General features: G+C 37.8%; 4 protein-coding genes across 4 annotated transcripts; 3 read left to right on the plus strand and 1 right to left on the minus strand.

Annotated features, from left to right (window-relative positions):
- The first annotated feature begins 404 nt into the window (after nucleotides 1–404).
- Nucleotides 405–1,151, plus strand: LOC109019495 (60S ribosomal protein L39-3). The gene is made up of 3 exons (XM_019001780.2): nucleotides 405–523; nucleotides 632–735; nucleotides 858–1,151. Exons 1-3 carry the CDS (start codon nucleotides 521–523, stop codon nucleotides 904–906), a joined length of 156 nt encoding a protein of 51 aa, XP_018857325.1. The 5' UTR covers nucleotides 405–520; the 3' UTR covers nucleotides 907–1,151.
- Nucleotides 1,152–4,343: 3,192 nt separating this feature from the next.
- Nucleotides 4,344–9,983, plus strand: LOC109019497 (ATPase 8, plasma membrane-type-like). The gene is made up of 14 exons (XM_035691338.1): nucleotides 4,344–4,715; nucleotides 5,006–5,224; nucleotides 5,297–5,434; nucleotides 5,552–5,866; nucleotides 5,961–6,287; nucleotides 6,389–6,508; nucleotides 6,598–6,720; nucleotides 6,841–6,945; nucleotides 7,037–7,346; nucleotides 7,436–7,950; nucleotides 8,029–8,202; nucleotides 8,301–8,483; nucleotides 8,592–8,767; nucleotides 9,137–9,983. Exons 1-14 carry the CDS (start codon nucleotides 4,659–4,661, stop codon nucleotides 9,231–9,233), a joined length of 2,859 nt encoding a protein of 952 aa, XP_035547231.1. The 5' UTR covers nucleotides 4,344–4,658; the 3' UTR covers nucleotides 9,234–9,983.
- Nucleotides 9,984–10,261: 278 nt separating this feature from the next.
- LOC109019483 (WD repeat-containing protein 76) lies at nucleotides 10,262–13,844 on the plus strand. The gene is made up of 5 exons (XM_019001771.2): nucleotides 10,262–10,682; nucleotides 10,790–11,381; nucleotides 11,848–12,248; nucleotides 12,928–13,026; nucleotides 13,190–13,844. Exons 1-5 carry the CDS (start codon nucleotides 10,549–10,551, stop codon nucleotides 13,401–13,403), a joined length of 1,440 nt encoding a protein of 479 aa, XP_018857316.2. The 5' UTR covers nucleotides 10,262–10,548; the 3' UTR covers nucleotides 13,404–13,844.
- Nucleotides 13,845–14,053: 209 nt separating this feature from the next.
- LOC109019498 lies at nucleotides 14,054–18,167 on the minus strand. Its single transcript, XM_019001782.2, has 9 exons — nucleotides 17,935–18,167; nucleotides 17,748–17,805; nucleotides 17,507–17,615; nucleotides 17,204–17,312; nucleotides 16,675–16,726; nucleotides 16,439–16,585; nucleotides 16,235–16,346; nucleotides 15,176–15,302; nucleotides 14,054–14,877 (listed from the first exon to the last, which is right to left on the minus strand). Exons 1-9 carry the CDS (start codon nucleotides 18,024–18,026, stop codon nucleotides 14,421–14,423), a joined length of 1,263 nt encoding a protein of 420 aa, XP_018857327.1. The 5' UTR covers nucleotides 18,027–18,167; the 3' UTR covers nucleotides 14,054–14,420.
- Between the last annotated feature and the right edge of the window lie 3 nt (nucleotides 18,168–18,170).

Below are 18,170 nucleotides of genomic sequence, written 5' to 3' on the forward strand. Positions count from 1 at the left end.
AAGAAGTTTTTCCTGAGCATTGGATTAGTGTTTGTTCGCATTGGATTTCCATTATAAGCCTACCCAAAACTTCTATTTTTTTTTTCTAAGAAAAAAAGTACTAAATTTTTCAAAAAAAAAAAAAATAGTTTTAAAATTTTGATCCTCAATTCCTCATTCTTAAATTTTTCAGCCAAATTTATTTACATTCACATTTGTAAATGCGAAAAATTAAAATATATATTCGAGTCTCAAGCAGTTTCGATAATAGAATAATTTCAGAAAGACAAAAAATATATGCTCCCTTTAAACGGTGCCCTAATGGGTCTTGGGAATTATGTTTGGGCCTTGGTATAGAAGCCCAATATCATAATACTCCTAACTTGGACGTTGATTTCATTCTACAACAAACCCAAAGGCCCAACTTACCGATCAAAAAAACCAGAGCTCGTTAATATAAATTCGAATTTAAGGTTTTTTCTAGTCGCGCTAGGTTTCCGTCTGCAGCTATTCTCGTCGGCACCGACCTCCCTCAGCGAAAATGGTGAGTGAATGAATGAATGATGGAAGGAATGCTGGCTGTCTATTTCTCTGTCTTTATCAAATCGTTTTTTTAATCTGTTTTCGCTAATATTGTGGGGTTTCTTTGTAGCCGTCACACAAGACCTTCATGATCAAGAAGAAGCTGGCCAAGAAGATGAGGCAGAACCGACCCATTCCTCATTGGATCCGTATGCGTACCGATAACACTATCAGGTCCCAAAAATTTTGCCAATTTTCGTAAATCCAATTTTTTAAACAAAGTTTATTTAGTTGGTGTAGATGTTTGAAAACTCCATTTTTTCCTGATAAATTTTCTTCTTTTTTATTCCGTTCAGGTACAACGCTAAGCGCAGGCACTGGCGCCGCACCAAGCTCGGATTCTAAGCTGGACGAGCCTGGCTTTTCTAGCTTTCGTTTAAGCCCTTTAGTTTATCTCGGTAGGCTTGAGAAATGTTTGGATTTATCAGTTTTGAAACTTCGGAGGAGATTTTGATTGATACTGGGCTGTTAATTCTGTAGTTTATTTGGCGTTCAAAATATTGTGTTCGACTTATTGTTTGCTCAAAGCATGTTTTTTATAGCTCTTTTGTTTTCCTCTTTCTTTCAGTAGATTTTTGCTATTTAGTTTCTATATGGTGTAGTTCTTGATTATGCGATTGGGTGAATTTCATGTACTGACTTTATTACTTTTTTTCATTTTTATTTTAAGACAAAAGTATTTAGTTACTTATCCAAAAGAAATTTGAAAGTGTAAGAGGGGCATTGATCATAGTGTAGATGGACATGTGCATAGTCTTTAGAATCTTAGATATTCATAGAAAAATCAACTGCGTTCAATAATTTCGCAGAACTTCATGTCATGTACAAGACATACGCCAAGTATTTAGAAAAAGATGAGAGGTCCTAGAAAGCTTGGTGATGTAGCATTTGGATATGTATTCGTGTAGTTAATCTGGGATTGACCCTGGAGAGAATAAAAAATGTAGGTCTTTGTGAACGTCATGGTATTATACTGTAAGATTGCATCAGGAGATGAAAGGCTAAGGTTTTAATTTCGATTCCTTGTGCATTAATCTGTGACAAAATGAACTTATGGTAGTGGTTTATTGAGGTCTAAGGCAGGACTCATCCAGAGGTTACTTTGTCTTAGGGTTTTGAAATCATGAGTAGTCAACACATGATCTTAGAGATAAGAGTTTCGAGGTTGGATTGATTCTATCGGATCATGATAGTCAATCTGCATGGAAATGATGAGGCAAGTCTTTTTGTGGAGTCAAATGGTAGAGTCATGAGTGTGAAGTATCATGAATGTGCAAAACCATGCAGTATGGTTAGCCAAGTTGTTAAACATGAAATTAGGAAGAACTAGAGCAATAATAAGCATCAAAATTGTGGTAAAGATCATTGTGTTGGAATCGAAACTAGTTAAAGGATTATTATTGGTTGAGCCTCTTGCCTTCGAACTTCTGTTTCCTTCCAGTTACTCAAATTTAGATGTGATGAAGATTTTGTTCTATGGGGTATTGGAACAATCAGTTCCCAATATTGTCCGTTTATCCTGCATTATTTTGCTATATATATATAATTTTTTTTTGTTGGAAAGAAGATTCATTAATTTTTTGGATGAAGGCATCTTCCCATAATATGTTTTTTAATGAGCATTGATCCTCTCATAATTGGCAAGGTTCGAAAAATCGTAATCGAATTCGGAATTATTATATGCATGAGAAACTCTTTGGACCAGCCCAATTGTTGTGGAAGGAAAAACAGCCCACCAATCAAAATGCGACACATAAAAGATTGGAGATTGTTTATAATAGAAGAAAAACAACTGATTATTTCCCTTCCCCTTCCCTCCCCCGTTCCAGCACTATACCGAAGCTAATTTTTTTTCCCAGAAATTTTTCTCTGTTTCACACCTTCTTGTTACTTATCAAAACAATAAAAAATAATAATGTTTTAGAAAAATGTAAATAGAATTTGAGAACTATAAAAATGTCAGACATAATTTTTTGAAGAATTGCATGCTAAGGAACGTTCTAGAACGTCAATAGTGTAGGTGCAGCAATTTTAAGCCCAATTTCGACTTTGATGCAGCCAATATCTCTCAAAACATGAAAGTTGTAGAGCTTTTTCTTGGTGTTCTATGGCATCTTGAATCATCTCAATCTGAGTTTGGATGAGAGAGTTATACTCAGATTATGAAGCGATATCGACACTGTCTGAAATCACTTAATTTGGATTCTTTGCCTAGTTGTGCCGGTTCTTTGCCGTCGGGATTGAGTGGGGTGCCATCGAATTTGGATTGGGATGGAGTGGGTGCCGTCGGGTGGTGGGTTCGAATTGGAAGAAGAATTGGAAGAAGATAACGAAAAAAGGGGAATTGGATGGGTTGTTCAGGTGCAGCGGGATGCATGGTAATTTTCTAAACCAAGCTGACATGTTGCACTCTGATTGGTGGGTTGATTTTTTGCGATGAGCAAATGGGCTGTTGCCCAGGTTTTCTCTATATGCATATGTTTAGTTTTATCGTATCTTGTTAGAAAAATAATTCATCAAACATAATCTAGAATAGAAATACGTTTTGAATCGGTTAAAATTGTTTAAAAATTATTTAGAATTGGTTGATTGAATCAGTTATGTGAGCAATTTGAAACTACTTCAAAACTGGTTTGGTTTTGACTCATTCAAATTAACTAGGATAAATAGATACGAATTGAACCCTTTTTTCAAACAATGCTTGACAACTTTTTACAAGACAAGTTGCCCAAAGAAATTAGCAAAAGCTTTTTACAAGATGGGTTGATGGTTATGAAGTCTTGTTTATGCTTCATAACCATTATATTTATGCCTGTAATTAAGTCGGCAATCTACTTATAACCCAGCAACCCCTTCTTTATTTATTTTTATTTTTTTAAGTTGTGGGAGGAGGGCTTCAAACTCCAGACCTCCATTTTGGAGGCTGGGATTATGCCAATCAGGTTACTCGCCTTTGGCACTTGTCTAGTCAATAGAACAATTCATTGTCTCAAAACTTCACTTTTTTCTCCAACCCATCAGGTTGGCATATTGAATTGTTGATATTCAACCAATCATCGTTCTCACAGTCACAATTTCATTATTCCTAAACATCAAAGTCCAGCTCTCAGAAAAAGCAAATATTTTTGGAAGAAAAATGCTATCTATACTTACAATTTTATGTAAATAATTATACGCGTTAACTGAAATGGTAAAAATTTTAAATTCGAAATTTTAAATTCGAATGAAAGAAGAAAAATTGACAAAACGGATTTTTCACTTTATACATATAATCTTGTGCATAAAGTTGTATGTACATGTATCATTATTCTTTTGAAACTATGTTCAGCTTAAAACCATCCTAATGTATATACACATCCCCAATAGAGACCTTGTAGTTCTAAACCTTGTTTGTTTGGAAAGAAAAAACCACAGTAAATAACCATTCTCACAAGCTATTTCAAGTTGCTTTCTCATGAATTCCCAGCTCTCGGCTCCTCTCCTTAAAAATTCGTTAGGATATAATAAAGAGAAGGTTGTTAGTTTTCTAAATATATTATTTGCCAATTTGTATAAAAAATTTTGAACCATTTAACGATAACAAATTAAATGAAGGGTCTTGATCTCTTTCTTTCAACCAAATTCTGAGATGTTATTCTTAAAAAAGTATAATTAACCAAAATGACCGTAGACTCTGGTCAGCCACAAAACTAAAGAACACCAACAAATCCTTTCCGAGGAACATGTAATGGAACGTAACAGGTCAATTACATTAGCAATCAAAGGGCAATCATGGGTTGCATGTAACCCTTTCAAGCTCCTTCCCTCGCTTTTCCCTCTCCAACGTTCGTTATAAAGCATGGCCTCCTATTGATCATTTGGTTGCCAGCTTGCTCATCTTTCTTGCAAGAAATCTCATTCACTTCCGTTTTCTCTTCTCTCTTCTCTCTCTGTGTGTCTTCCATGGAGGACAAGGAGGCATAGAGAATAGGTCTCTCTCAGAGAAAGTAGAGAGAAGGGAGATTTCTGGCCTGCCTGCAAGAAAAAGGATAGATCACATTCTTTCTTGAACTATCATCACTTGTGATCTTCTTCTTGGGTTTCTTCCATCCTTCACCATGGCCTCTGGAAACATGATCTCCTTGGAAGATGTCAAGAACGAGAACGTTGATCTTGTAAGCAAAATTACCTACGTTGTTCTCCCAGTACTATTATGCGACTCTCATTTGGATATGGGCCTTTTCTGTGTTAGATTTTGTTTCATGTACGATGTATAATGATCAAGAACTTTGTATGACTCAAATACGTCAATGGTTCATCGATCTCTATTTTCACATGTATATATTCTCGGCCACCAAGCAATTCTCATATATTCTACCAGTGCAAATGTTATATTCGCGACTTTTTTGAAGTTAATACATTAAACAAGTCTTTAATTCCATGGATTGTGTTAATTTGTGTGTAGGAGCGAATTCCTGTTGATGAAGTTTTCGAGCAGCTGAAATGTACAAGAGAGGGTTTGACAATAGAGGAAGGCCAGAAGAGGCTCCAAATCTTTGGCCCAAACAAGCTCGAGGAGAAAAAGGAGAGTAAGCTCCTCAAGTTCTTAGGCTTTATGTGGAATCCCCTCTCGTGGGTCATGGAGTGTGCTGCAATTATGGCCATTGCTTTGGCCAATGGAGGGGTAAGACTAATCTCTCTCTCTCTCTCTCTCTCTCTCTCTCTCTCATTGTTGACAATACTTTGAACAATTCAGGGCAAGCCACCGGATTGGCAAGACTTTATTGGCATTGTTGTGTTGCTCATCATTAACTCCACTATTAGCTTCATTGAAGAAAACAACGCAGGCAATGCCGCAGCTGCTCTGATGGCAGGACTTGCCCCCAAAACCAAGGTATATATGTGTTGCACCTAATTGCTAAATATAAACATGACAAAATGTTGATCCATATACACACACATCCCCACTTGCTGCTCCACTAAGAAAATATATATGGAATGAAATTTGTAGGTGTTGAGGGATGGAAAGTGGTCTGAGCAAGATGCAGCAATCCTGGTACCAGGAGATGTGATCAGCATCAAGTTGGGAGATATTATCCCAGCTGATGCCCGTCTCCTGCAGGGTGATCCCCTAAAAATCGACCAGTCTTCTCTAACTGGCGAATCCCTACCAGTAACCAAGAACCCAGGCAGTGAGGTCTTCTCTGGTTCCACATGCAAACAAGGTGAGATTGAGGCTGTTGTTATCGCAACTGGTGTCCATACCTTCTTTGGCAAGGCTGCTCACCTTGTGGACAGCACCAACCAAGTTGGTCACTTCCAAAAGGTATACTTGCTAATCATAATGCACGCCCAAATATATTGCTATCTTTCTTTCTTTTTTGGGATTAATTTTTTGTGGTGGTTGGTTATTCAATCAGGTGTTGACAGCCATTGGTAACTTCTGTATCTGCTCTATTGCGGTCGGCATGGTGATTGAGATTGTAGTGATGTATCTTATCCAACATAGAGCATACAGAGAAGGTATTGACAACCTGTTGGTACTTCTCATTGGAGGCATTCCGATTGCCATGCCAACAGTCTTGTCGGTGACCATGGCTATTGGGTCTCATCGCCTGTCACAGCAAGGAGCCATCACCAAGAGGATGACAGCCATTGAGGAGATGGCAGGGATGGATGTGCTCTGCAGTGACAAGACAGGGACTCTCACTCTGAACAAGCTCACTGTTGACAAGAACTTGATTGAGGTTGGCGGCTTAAACAGCCAAACTAGTATTTGCCAAATGGATAAAGGTCCTTGTAACCCTCTTCATCGTATTTCTTACCACTGGTGTATTTGTACCTCCAGGTGTTTCCAAAGAATGTAGATAAGGACACTTTAGTCTTGCTTGCTGCTAGGGCTTCCAGGGTTGAAAACCAAGATGCCATCGATGCTTCGATTGTCGGGATGTTAGGCGACCCTAAGGAGGTACAAGATTCTATCCTCTTTCTAGGGGGATATATTTCGTGCTAGTTCACCTTTTATTCATTTATTTGTACTAACTATGAAATTTGAAGGCAAGAGAAGGGATCACTGAGGTGCATTTCTTGCCCTTCAATCCTGTGGAGAAGCGCACTGCAATCACCTATATTGACGGTGATGGCAACTGGCACAGATGCAGCAAAGGTGCTCCTGAGCAAGTAAGATAATGCCCTTGTGGACCATTATAGTATTTCAATTAGGATACTCAATAAATCTCGCTTTCAGTAACTTTTATTCCATTTCACATATGATTCCTTACTATTTTACTCGTGTACCAGATTATTGAGCTCTGTGAGTTAAAGGGGGACGTGAGGAAGAAGGCACATGAGGTCATAGACAAGTTTGCTGATCGAGGTCTTCGTTCCTTGGGAGTTTCTCGACAGGTAGATTAGTTAAGATTATGTGATTTATTGAGTTTTGACCAAGTAAAATATCTTAGCTGAATCGAATTGGACTATACTCTTTCCATTTCAGACTATTCCGGAGAAGATAAAGGAAAGTGCTGGAGGTCCTTGGGAGTTCCTAGGTCTCTTGCCCCTCTTTGACCCTCCAAGGCATGATAGTGCAGAAACCATCCGTCGCGCTCTTGACCTTGGTGTCAATGTTAAGATGATCACAGGTGATCAGCTTGCCATTGGGAAAGAGACTGGTCGAAGGCTTGGCATGGGCACCAACATGTATCCCTCTTCATCTCTCCTAGGCCAAAGCAAGGATGAATCAATTGCCTCTATTCCAATTGATGAGCTCATTGAAAAGGCTGATGGATTTGCTGGTGTCTTCCCTGGTAATAAACCTATCATTTAGCTTCTATAAAAATCAATAGAGATATTTTATTTTATAATACTATTGACAACTCAAATTTTGGGTATGCAGAGCACAAGTATGAGATTGTTAAGAAGCTACAGGAAAGGAAGCACATTTGTGGAATGACTGGAGATGGTGTCAATGATGCCCCAGCACTCAAGAAGGCAGACATTGGTATTGCAGTGGCTGATGCTACTGATGCAGCCAGAAGTGCATCAGACATTGTGTTGACAGAGCCAGGTTTAAGTGTAATTGTGAGTGCTGTCTTGACAAGCAGGGCCATCTTCCAGAGGATGAAGAACTACACAATCTATGCTGTTTCGATCACAATACGTATTGTATTGGGATTCATGCTTGTTGCTCTCATCTGGGAGTTTGACTTCTCTCCTTTCATGGTTCTGATTATAGCAATCTTGAACGACGGAACTATCATGACTATCTCTAAGGACAGGGTGAAGCCATCTCCTGTGCCTGACTCATGGAAGTTGAAGGAAATTTTTGCCACTGGCGTTGTACTCGGAACCTACATGGCCATTATGACTGTGGTGTTCTTCTATCTTGCACATGACACTGAATTCTTCTCAGTAAGTGAATCATGCTAAATTTACATTATTTCAATGATTTTATATGGAAGATGGATACTGAGAGTTCAATCAATGCAGGAAACATTTGGCGTGAGACACATTGGTAAAAGCATGGAAGAGCTTAACTCAGCCATCTACCTTCAAGTGAGCATTATTAGTCAGGCACTCATTTTTGTCACCAGATCAAGGAGCTGGTCCTTTGTTGAACGCCCTGGTTTTTTGCTTGTCGCTGCCTTTATTCCAGCACAACTGGTTAGCATTTTCATTTAATACTGTGTAGAATCTATTCTTGCCATTTCCTTGTGCATGATTCCTCTATCTCGTCTTAAATTTTTCACCTATTGAATTAGGTGGCCACTGCCATTGCTGTGTATGCACACTGGGGCTTCGCCAGGATCCATGGTGTTGGGTGGGGATGGGCAGGAGTGATATGGATCTACAGCATCGTCACCTACATCCCTCTTGATGTCCTCAAGTTCATTATTCGCTATGCATTAACTGGAAAGGCCTGGGATAACATGCTCCAAAATAAGGTTCTTAAAGACTGAAAATTTCCATGTCATCTCACTGAGTGTTATTCAATGTCATCCTTATTTTTTTTCTTATCAATTTCGTTTTCTTCATGTATTTACCTAATGAAGACTGCTTTCACCACCAAGAAGGATTATGGAAAGGGTGAGAGGGAGGCACAATGGGCAATGGCTCAACGTACACTCCATGGTCTCCAGCCCCCAGAACAATTGTTCAATGACAAGAACAACTATAGGGATCTGTCTGAGATTGCTGAGCAGGCCAAGAGGCGGGCTGAAGTTGCTAGGTAAATTGCCAAATCAAAGTCCAGTACCATCTAGACATGTGTACTAGACCTTATGAAATTGAAAACCCACTGCCTAACTATTGAGAAATACTGTCTAAGGGCCACCATCGAACTCAAATTCCTCGTTCAAAACAATGGAAAGTATTTGTGAATGCATTCAATAATGGCCAACTTCCACATGGTTACTTTGAAACTTCCAATGCCCTTTGGAAGTAGGGAGCTTATGATTTTACTTTTACACTAAATTGAACTACCTAAGAAGCTGTGTATGATTGTGTAGTTAAGCATTCCAATGTCATTTAGTTTTACTAGAAAAACCATATTCTCATTTCAAAACGATGTCTAGCATAAACTAGTTTTAATTTGCAGGCTAAGGGAGTTACACACTCTCAAGGGGCACGTTGACTCTGTGGTGAAACTGAAAGGCCTAGACATTGAAACCATTCAACAGCACTACACAGTCTAAAACACATTGTGAAAGCTGAAAGAAGCCGAATGGTACGAGCAGTGTATATGAGCTATCAAGGAACAGGAAGGCCGGTCGATGGTTAAAGAAGCTATATATGATCTTTCTATTTTCATTCAAAGTATTTTCTACTTATCTATGGTACAACAGGTACATTGCTGGTTGGGATGTGTTGCAGTTTGATTTGGAGATTGGAAAAAAAAAAAGATATAACTCTAAGGGATTGAATGAAGTCTAAAGCCAGCTATTATGTATTAGACAGAAATATGGTTGTCAATCATATTTCGTATAACAAGATCTGTCTTTTCTGCAGAGATTGTTAATCGTTTTTGCAATTACTCCTTAAAAGCTCTAGGCTTTAGGCTTTTAGCATGATGACAATCATTTGTAGTAAATATGAAAATACAGAATGATCATGGATTTTTCATTTTCTTGTGGTGGGATAATATCCTCAATCTTGGATAAAAGTGATTTGCCTATGCATTTTTGTTGGAATATCATGCACAAACCAGATAGTTCTCTAAATATTCAGATTAAACATGTGTTTAGAGAGGGGAATATGGTAGCCAGATTATTTGGGTAAATATGGTGCTGCAGGTGGTTCTATGGATTTTATTGCTTAGGGGGCTTTTACGTACGGATAGATTGGGTCTTTTTTATGTAACCATGGTTATTCCTCTGCCTAAGTGAGGGTTTTATATTAATAAATGGAGGCTACGCCCTCCTTTCTTTAAAAAAAAAAAAAAAAAAAAAAAAAGATAATTTTCTGAAATAAGCAGTAGGATATGTTGTTCCCCATATAAGAGTCTTATTTAAAGAATTCCCAAACACATGACACTACAAGTAATAAAGGATATGATAAAGCAAATAAATATGAGCCAAATGAACCAAAAAAATAACTAAAACTGTAAGATCTTATCATGTGAATGAAAAAATAACTAAAATTGAGTCTGAAGAATGATTATCCTTTTGTATGATTAGCGAGTTTTTGAAAATATCCTCTTTATATATCATTTTTTTTTATATACAGGAAGTATACAAGAAAAAGGCTAGTGTCTTTATATATTTTTGCAGAACTGGTCTGAAATAAAAGAGAGAATTTTGGAGCAGTTGAGGAAAACTCTCAAAGTCCCAAGCCAATTGTTGCTTAGAAAAAAAAAATATTATAATATATTATTATTCCCGCCAGTGTTATTTCCCGCCACGCCCACAACTACATATACAAGCCCCCCAATAATTCTCAAATTCCCAAACAAAACCTGAACCACCCACTCTCTCTCTCTCTCTCTCTGTGAGTGAGTTCTCAACCTCTCCCATGGAGTCGTCTCAGCAACTTACAGAGTATGAGCTCAAGCGCCTCGATAATATTCGCCGGAACGATCAACTGATGGCTTCCCTTAAAATCCACTCCAAGGTCGCCGAGCTCTCCGCTGCTTCCAAGCGCCAAAGGTTTGATGGAGTAAACCCATCTTTTTATTCTGGGATAAGCGAATACCCATCATTATAATCACTTGATAATGAAAATCCAATTCTCATTTTTGTTCTTTTAATGGCAGAGTTGGAATCAAATCATACAAAGTGAGTCCGGAGAAGAAACCCAAAACCGAGACTCCAATCGTTATCCGACGGTCCTTGCGTACGCGTGGGATGCCGCCTGATTACTCTGACTCCAAAGGTCTTGGCGATATTGTTGAAGCAGCCGATAAGGTTTCCAAATCTCCGACCTCGTCGAAGCCTTCGCCGCGCGCCTTGGGCCCTCTTAGCGTGAGAGATGCGTATCGTGGAACCGGGTCTGATAAATTACTGATTGAAAGAATTATGGAAGGTTCAAAGAAAGAAAATAAGATATTTGGTGATAAAAATGGTGGGGATTTGATGGAGGGTGTGAGTGAAAGTGGGAGTTGTTTGGAACTGGAATCCTTGAGTCTGAATCCGGAGAATATCGCCCGAGTCGTGCCGGGGAAGATATTAAATGTACGGTTTTTTCCTTGTAGCGACAGAAGAATCATTGTGGTGGGGAATAAGTTTGGGAATGTTGGGTTTTGGGATGTTGATTCTGGTGCACACGAAGAAGATGGTGTTTATTTGTATCACCCGCATCCAGGTCCAGTCTCGGGGATTTCGATTCACAAACATAGTTTGCCAAAGGTAATATATATTTGAATGCTGCATGAGTAATACTGAAATGTTCGCTATGGTTTATAATTGATTGCCCAGAAATATTTAGAATCTCTGGATTGAATGCGAATGCTTTATGGTTGTAAACATTCTGAACGAATGCATTTATTTTTATTCATATTGGATTTCGTTGAGATAAATGGTTCTACTTAAATTCTGCATACTTGAGAGGATTTAATGAGGCTGTCCATGTTCTAGGAGTCCCTGATTCCCTTGAATAGGAATAACGAATGCAGATTCTGTTTAGTTCGTATCTTTGTGTTGAGTGATCTGCTCTGGATTGTACAATGCAATGGTCTTGCGGTAGATCTTGTACATCGTCATTATACTCTAGCTGTGTCTTCCCAATTACTTGCTCATAAACTCTATAGATATTGAAAGTGTGTTTAGTTTCATGTAAATTCAGCTGAATTATACTTGTTGAAATGAAGTGCAGATCTTTACCAGTTGTTATGATGGATTTATCCGACTAATGGATGCTGAGAAGGAGGTATTTGATCTGGTATATTCTACTGATGGTACCATATATTCTCTATCTCAAAGATCAGACGATGTGAAGTGTTTGTATTTTAGTGAGGGTCCTGGAGGTTTGAATATTTGGGATGAGAGGGTTGGGAAATGCTCAGCCCAATGGAATTTGCATGAAAGTAGGATTAACACCATAGATTTTAACTCGGAAAACTTTATGGCTACTAGTTCCTCAGATGGAACTGCCTGTATATGGGATTTGCGAAATATTGGTGCAGATAAGCCCAAATATCTGAAGGAAGTAAGGCATAAAAGGGCTGTGCAGTCTGCTTATTTCTCACCCTCTGGATGCTCCCTAGCGACAACAAGGTACATAGTGTAGTATCAATCCTTCAACTTTGAATGAAATACCTTACCACTTCAGAGAAATATTATGTTAGTTTCATTCAATACTATTTGAGCATTCTGATTTATTTAGTTTCAATTTACTGAAGAAAACATGCTATTTAATATTTATCGCAAAGCATTTCCCAAAGTGAAACGCTCATTGAGTTTGTTACTTCATAAAGTACGTGCTGGAGAAGCTCTGTTTCGTATTATCCGGTTGTTTTATAGTGCTAATGGAGTGGTATCTGGGACGTCTATCATTTTCCTTCTAAATTAATCAACTTCCTGCGGTTAGGTGACAAACATTACAAAAAGATAGTTTATTGCTTATAACCCCCTTTCGCCTGTACTCAGCACTAGGCATAATAAGGTTGTGAGATATTCTAAGGTATCCCTATTTATTATTTTATTATTACTTTTCACTGTTATTCAATATTCTATCATTACTTTTTCATTACTATTTATAGAATACCTCACTACTCAAACTCAATCTTAATATATTGCTTATAAGCTCCTTTCTCCTGTACTCGGCACTAGGCATTATAGGGTTGGCTTTGTTGTTTAGAGTCAAAAGCATTGCATATGGTGCCAAGATAGCTCAAACAGAATTGTATACGGATGTTAACCGTCGAGGAATTAATTTTCGATTGTCTTCATGTAGCATGGATGACACAGTTGGTATACTGAGTGGAGCTAATTTCGATGATAATTCAATGATTAAACATTATAACCAGACGGGCAGATGGATTTCTTCTTTCAGGTATGAATTTTGCAAGATCATTAGATGCTGACTAGGCTTTTTTTTGTCGAACCATATACTTGATGTTCTTTATATGGCCAATTATTGTGGACAAATTAATGCCTGATCTTGCAATTGTAAGAATAAGATGATTTTAACTTCTGCTCTTTATGTGGGGGGGCAGAGCAATATGGGGATGGGATGATTCATATGTCTTCATCGGCAACATGAAAAGAGGAGTTGATGTTATCTCCCCAGCTCAGAGAAGAACAATATTCACTTTACAAAGCCCACACATGTCAGCAATTCCATGCAGGTTTGATGCACACCCTTACAATGTTGGGGTGCTTGCAGGAGCCACAAGTGGAGGTCAGGTTTATATGTTGACATCGGACTAACATGACAAGAGTGTTGTTAGCTAGCTTAAACATGACAAGAGTGTTGTATCTTGAACTTCTGTTGTAAACCGACAAGAAGCTGTTTTGTTAGGCTTAGTGACTTAAAATTTGTTAGGCATAGCGACTTCAAATGTTAGGACCATTTTATTTTTTTCAAAAAACTAAGTTGCTTGTGGGGATGTACTATCATGAGTAATGGCTGCCTATGAAACCAGATCGTCTTGTCTTAATTAGGTTATCTTGTGCTCCTGGAATTTGTTCTTACTACAATAGTGTTTGAGAATTTCACCTCCAATCATATCAAATCTTTAAGTAGATTGGTTTACTTTGTAGCTGTTTCTTCACATCCATGGTAATCCATCTCTACTCGCTGTATGAACGTGCGTGTTTTGGGTGGTGACTTGGTCACTGACATTAATAAGCAAATAAGAAAGTTATGAACTCGAGAGTCGAATATTTCTATTTCGATCTTACATGCATCATGTAAAGGGGAAGGGAAGAGGGCAAAATAGAAAAGAGGAAAATTGCAGCGATGTGGGCATAATAGATTAACTATATAACAGATGGGTTTCTTGGTTTGGGTTATATTAATCTTGGAAAATGATAGATATACAATATTTTTTTATAACCTTTTATACAACTATGTTTTAAATGAATGATATTTTTTGTAAAATAACTTATAAAAATAATATCACTTTACATAAATACCGTCGTTTTAAAACATGATTGTATAAATGGCTGTACATGTATCATTACTCTCACGTCACAAGGAGGTGTGCCACAACTCCCGAGTCTCGTGTGAAGAAATGGGTGAATTTCAGCTCATCTGCCTCACTCGGACTTCACTAAACGAAAAACAAAGGGCTCGCTGTGAGGTGAATCTGAAAAGAAATTGTTCATATTCTTACCCTCCCACAGAGAAAGCACAAGACGAGCAAAAGACTGCAATCCAAATTTCGAGTAGGCAGTAGCAAAGCTCTACCCATTTGAATGCTTCAGATAAGTGCTAACATTGAATCACTGCTTTATTCTCTTCCAGGAGGTTAGTTCATATGGAATCAATTCTTCATTGGAGGACAGCACAGCCTGTGCAGTCAATTTTCCAAGCCAACCATGGTAGAACAATCCCCTTGAACCGAGTCCTCCAAATAACCAGTAATTACAAGTACGATTTCCACCGAGAACATCATTGACACAACCCAACAACGGAAGTGATCCATGCGGCGTGAGAGGTGGCATTGCCCTCAGACCAGCTCTTGCTCCAGTGAAAGCCCAATCCTTTATAGATGGATAAACCAAAGAGGCCTTTGGTATGAGGTCTTCAAGAGCACTTGAGGATTCATAATCTGAGACATTTGGTGAGGAGTCTCTTGATTTCCATTCCCATGTTGAGCCCATATATAAACTGCGGGGCCCCTGGAAGGCAAGCCATGCTTCTGACAGTATTGAGGGGCTATGGTCTGGATAATCTTCTCTGGAAGACAGTGTCCAAGAAAATGAGTGTTGCACAAGGAGCAAAAAGTTTGAGGAAAGCATTTGAATGCCAAATGGGCAATGTGATTCATGTTTGTGTATACAGCAATTCATACAGAGCACAGTATACACTAAAGGGGGGAGAAAAGGATCAAAATATTCAGAAATCCATTATTTGGCCCTGTTAATGATGTGAAACATGATTTTTTTGGTGGTACCACAATTGAGTTATCCAAACCAATGGGGCTCATATAATTTTAAACACTAGCAGAATATACAAGACATAAGATAACTTTTACCCCATATCAGCAGGCAGTAACATGTGAGCAACAACACCCCTGCAAGTCCTCAAAGGAAGCTTTCCTGAGAGCTCTGGAAGCAAATCTGCTTTGGCACCTAGACATACTACCACCGCATCATATTCCCCTAAAGACAAATTCAATACCCATTAACCACTAAATGTAGAGAGATAAATGCTCTAAACCAAAGTATGCTTTTAAATAATGAGATTCCACCAGGATTAGTCACTCGAAAGAGAAATTTGATGTTTAATATAGGTTTATTTGAGTTTATCTAGTTCAATTAACTGTGCTCAGTTCACATGTTCAGGATTGAATATTATGGGGAATAATCTGGTTAGAGGATATCTTTCCCAAGCTATTTAACTTTGTTGAGACAGATTTTAGGGGAAGACTGTAGTCACCAGTTTAGCTTCTACACTTGATGATTACATGTGAAAAATGTGAATAAGAAAATCTAATTGCTGAGTTCTCGAAACTAATCAAATCAGTCTCCTTCAGTTCCAACGCCTATCCTCATACAGAGATATCATTTGCTGTCAGATTCAATAAGATATCTTGTCCAATCAGCAAGTGAAATAGCCTTTTATACTTGATGCTTCATTTTTTATTATCACCAAACATATCATGTTGCATTAACATGGACATTGGACAAGGATATGATACATGCACACGTAGAGCAGATTGTATGAGAATAAAACAGGGAGACAGTGATAAGATTTTTTTTTTTCCTTTTTATCAGTAAATAGGAATTGTATTAAATACAGGTGAAGCCAAGTACATGAGACAGATACAAGAACCACACCTATGCATGACTGTCTAAAGATACAAGAAAATCATGTACGTTCATGACAGTGACAAGATTTTTGAGAGAGAATGTTTGTATATTGAAGATTGAGCTTATCAAGGACTTATCCAGGACGGCTTTTCTATAGAATTTTCCATGTTAATCAGCTGTATATTTCTAGCTGCATTACTGCTATGCATCAGAAACTACTACATGTCAATCAACACATGAAAAGAGCCTAAAAAGATTGAAATGGTAGTTTGAGTGATTACCTTCAAAGTCCAGAAGTTTGTGAATAGATTTCTTATGCAAACATAACTCTTTCTCTCCAAAGCCAGAAGTCGTTAATTCTTTCACCAAATTTTCACATGCTAAGAAGAGTGCCTAACAAAATGACAATGAGGACTTAAGATGGTATATAGATAACAAAAATATTCCTAGAAGGAAAATATAATCAAAGGCTTAATTCTTCAGACCTGGAGATAGCGTTGGGGATGGATATTTACGGCTTCAGGCATATAGAAGGCTGTTTCAAATGGCAAACATAACTTGGGTACAAGATTTTGAGCAGTTTCCTTATCAAGGGTCTCTATTCTGCAACTGGCAAGGCAATTCTGAGCATTCTAATGACATAAATGAAAATTACAGATATTATTACAAAATTAAGATCAATTACTAATATATTAGGCTTGAAAAGGGCGTATGGAATTACATCATTCAATATAAGAAGATTCTTCATGTTCATTGCTGGTCTCAAGATGCCCCTGAAAAACGTTCATCAGAATGATGGCAAAGTGCAAAGTAATTTTCTCTTATAAGAAATGTGCATAAGTTAATTGAATAGAGCATAGGAGGAAAAAAAACCTAAGAAACGAGAACTTAAACGAACTCTTTAAGCTTCCAACACGAGTATTAGAATAAAATCACACTGAAGAACTTCTATTTAGTTTAACACATTAGTGAGACATATATTTTCAAATTTCAGAAATTCACTATATTTCTATTGATCAAACCCATCCTGACACAAAAGGATAAGGAAAAATCATGAGCACATGTCCATTGCACCTTGGAGTATGCTTATTTTGCATGCCAAAGAACTGTTTGAATGTTAAACTACGTTCAGTTAAATAATAGGCTAACATCATATACAATAAGCGAAAAAAGATCCAAAATTTGTCTGTCCTTAGAAGGTCAACCAAAAATATACATAGAAAACAAACTGCACGCAGTGAGAAAGTGACCTTCTCCGAACTATGAAACCATAAGAGTTTTGACCAACTGCTGCTTCCGCAATGCTCAAAAGCTTTAAACACTCTTTCCAACAATCAGCACCCCACAAGAGCAGCTTGCCTACAAAAAGAACAAAAAACTGTGAAATACATGTAGCAGCACCCCCATTTAAATAGTAGCATTAGTTTTGACGGACAGAAAGATTTACGATGTTGGAAAAAAAATAAATTCAGTGAAGAAACAAACTTGAAACTTATAAAAATCCCAGAAATAAAATTGCAGCCCATATGACGATAATTGAAAAAAAGCCGGACCTTTAGGTGAATAAGGGTGTAGTAGACCGCCAGAAACTCCCGAAGCTCCTCCGCCAATCCCAACTTCATCGTATATGTCAATGCGTAGCCTCAAATCCTTAGGACTTTCCTGCAAACAATCTTTTTTTTTTTTCAAAAAAATCAATAAATTCCATAAATATCAACAAGTTTTATTGTATCTTTTCGTTAGTTTGGGAATAACAATGCGCTTTGTTAGAATTGGTAAGAAGGAAAGAGTTACTTGTAGCAAGTGCCAAGCAACGGAGAGGCCAGCAAAGCCAGCGCCAAGCACTGCCAATCTTTTCACACCAAAGCCAAAAGAAAAAACAAATTTCATGTAAGAATTCAGAGAGAGAGAGAGAGAAGGAAAAAAAAAAAAAAAGAGGAATTTGGAGTATGGTTGATTTCTTGAGAGAGATGCAAAGTACCTGAGTGGGCGTTGAGAGAGTGATACAGATGAAGTGCTTCTGCTGGTATGGAGAGCATGGCAGTGATAGAGGCTGGAACGGGAGAGGAGCATCCTAGGGTTTTAGGATTTCGGGTGCCTGTTGCGCTACTTCCTGATCTCCTTGTGAATTTTGTTCTCTTCGGTACAATCACATTTCAAATATCTATTTTTTATTTATTAAGTAAAATTCATTTATTTAAATTTAAAATCTGATAT

This window comes from Juglans regia, chromosome 6 (genome assembly GCF_001411555.2).
Source record: "Juglans regia cultivar Chandler chromosome 6, Walnut 2.0, whole genome shotgun sequence".
In the NCBI taxonomy this organism is placed as follows: Eukaryota; Viridiplantae; Streptophyta; class Magnoliopsida; order Fagales; family Juglandaceae; genus Juglans; species Juglans regia.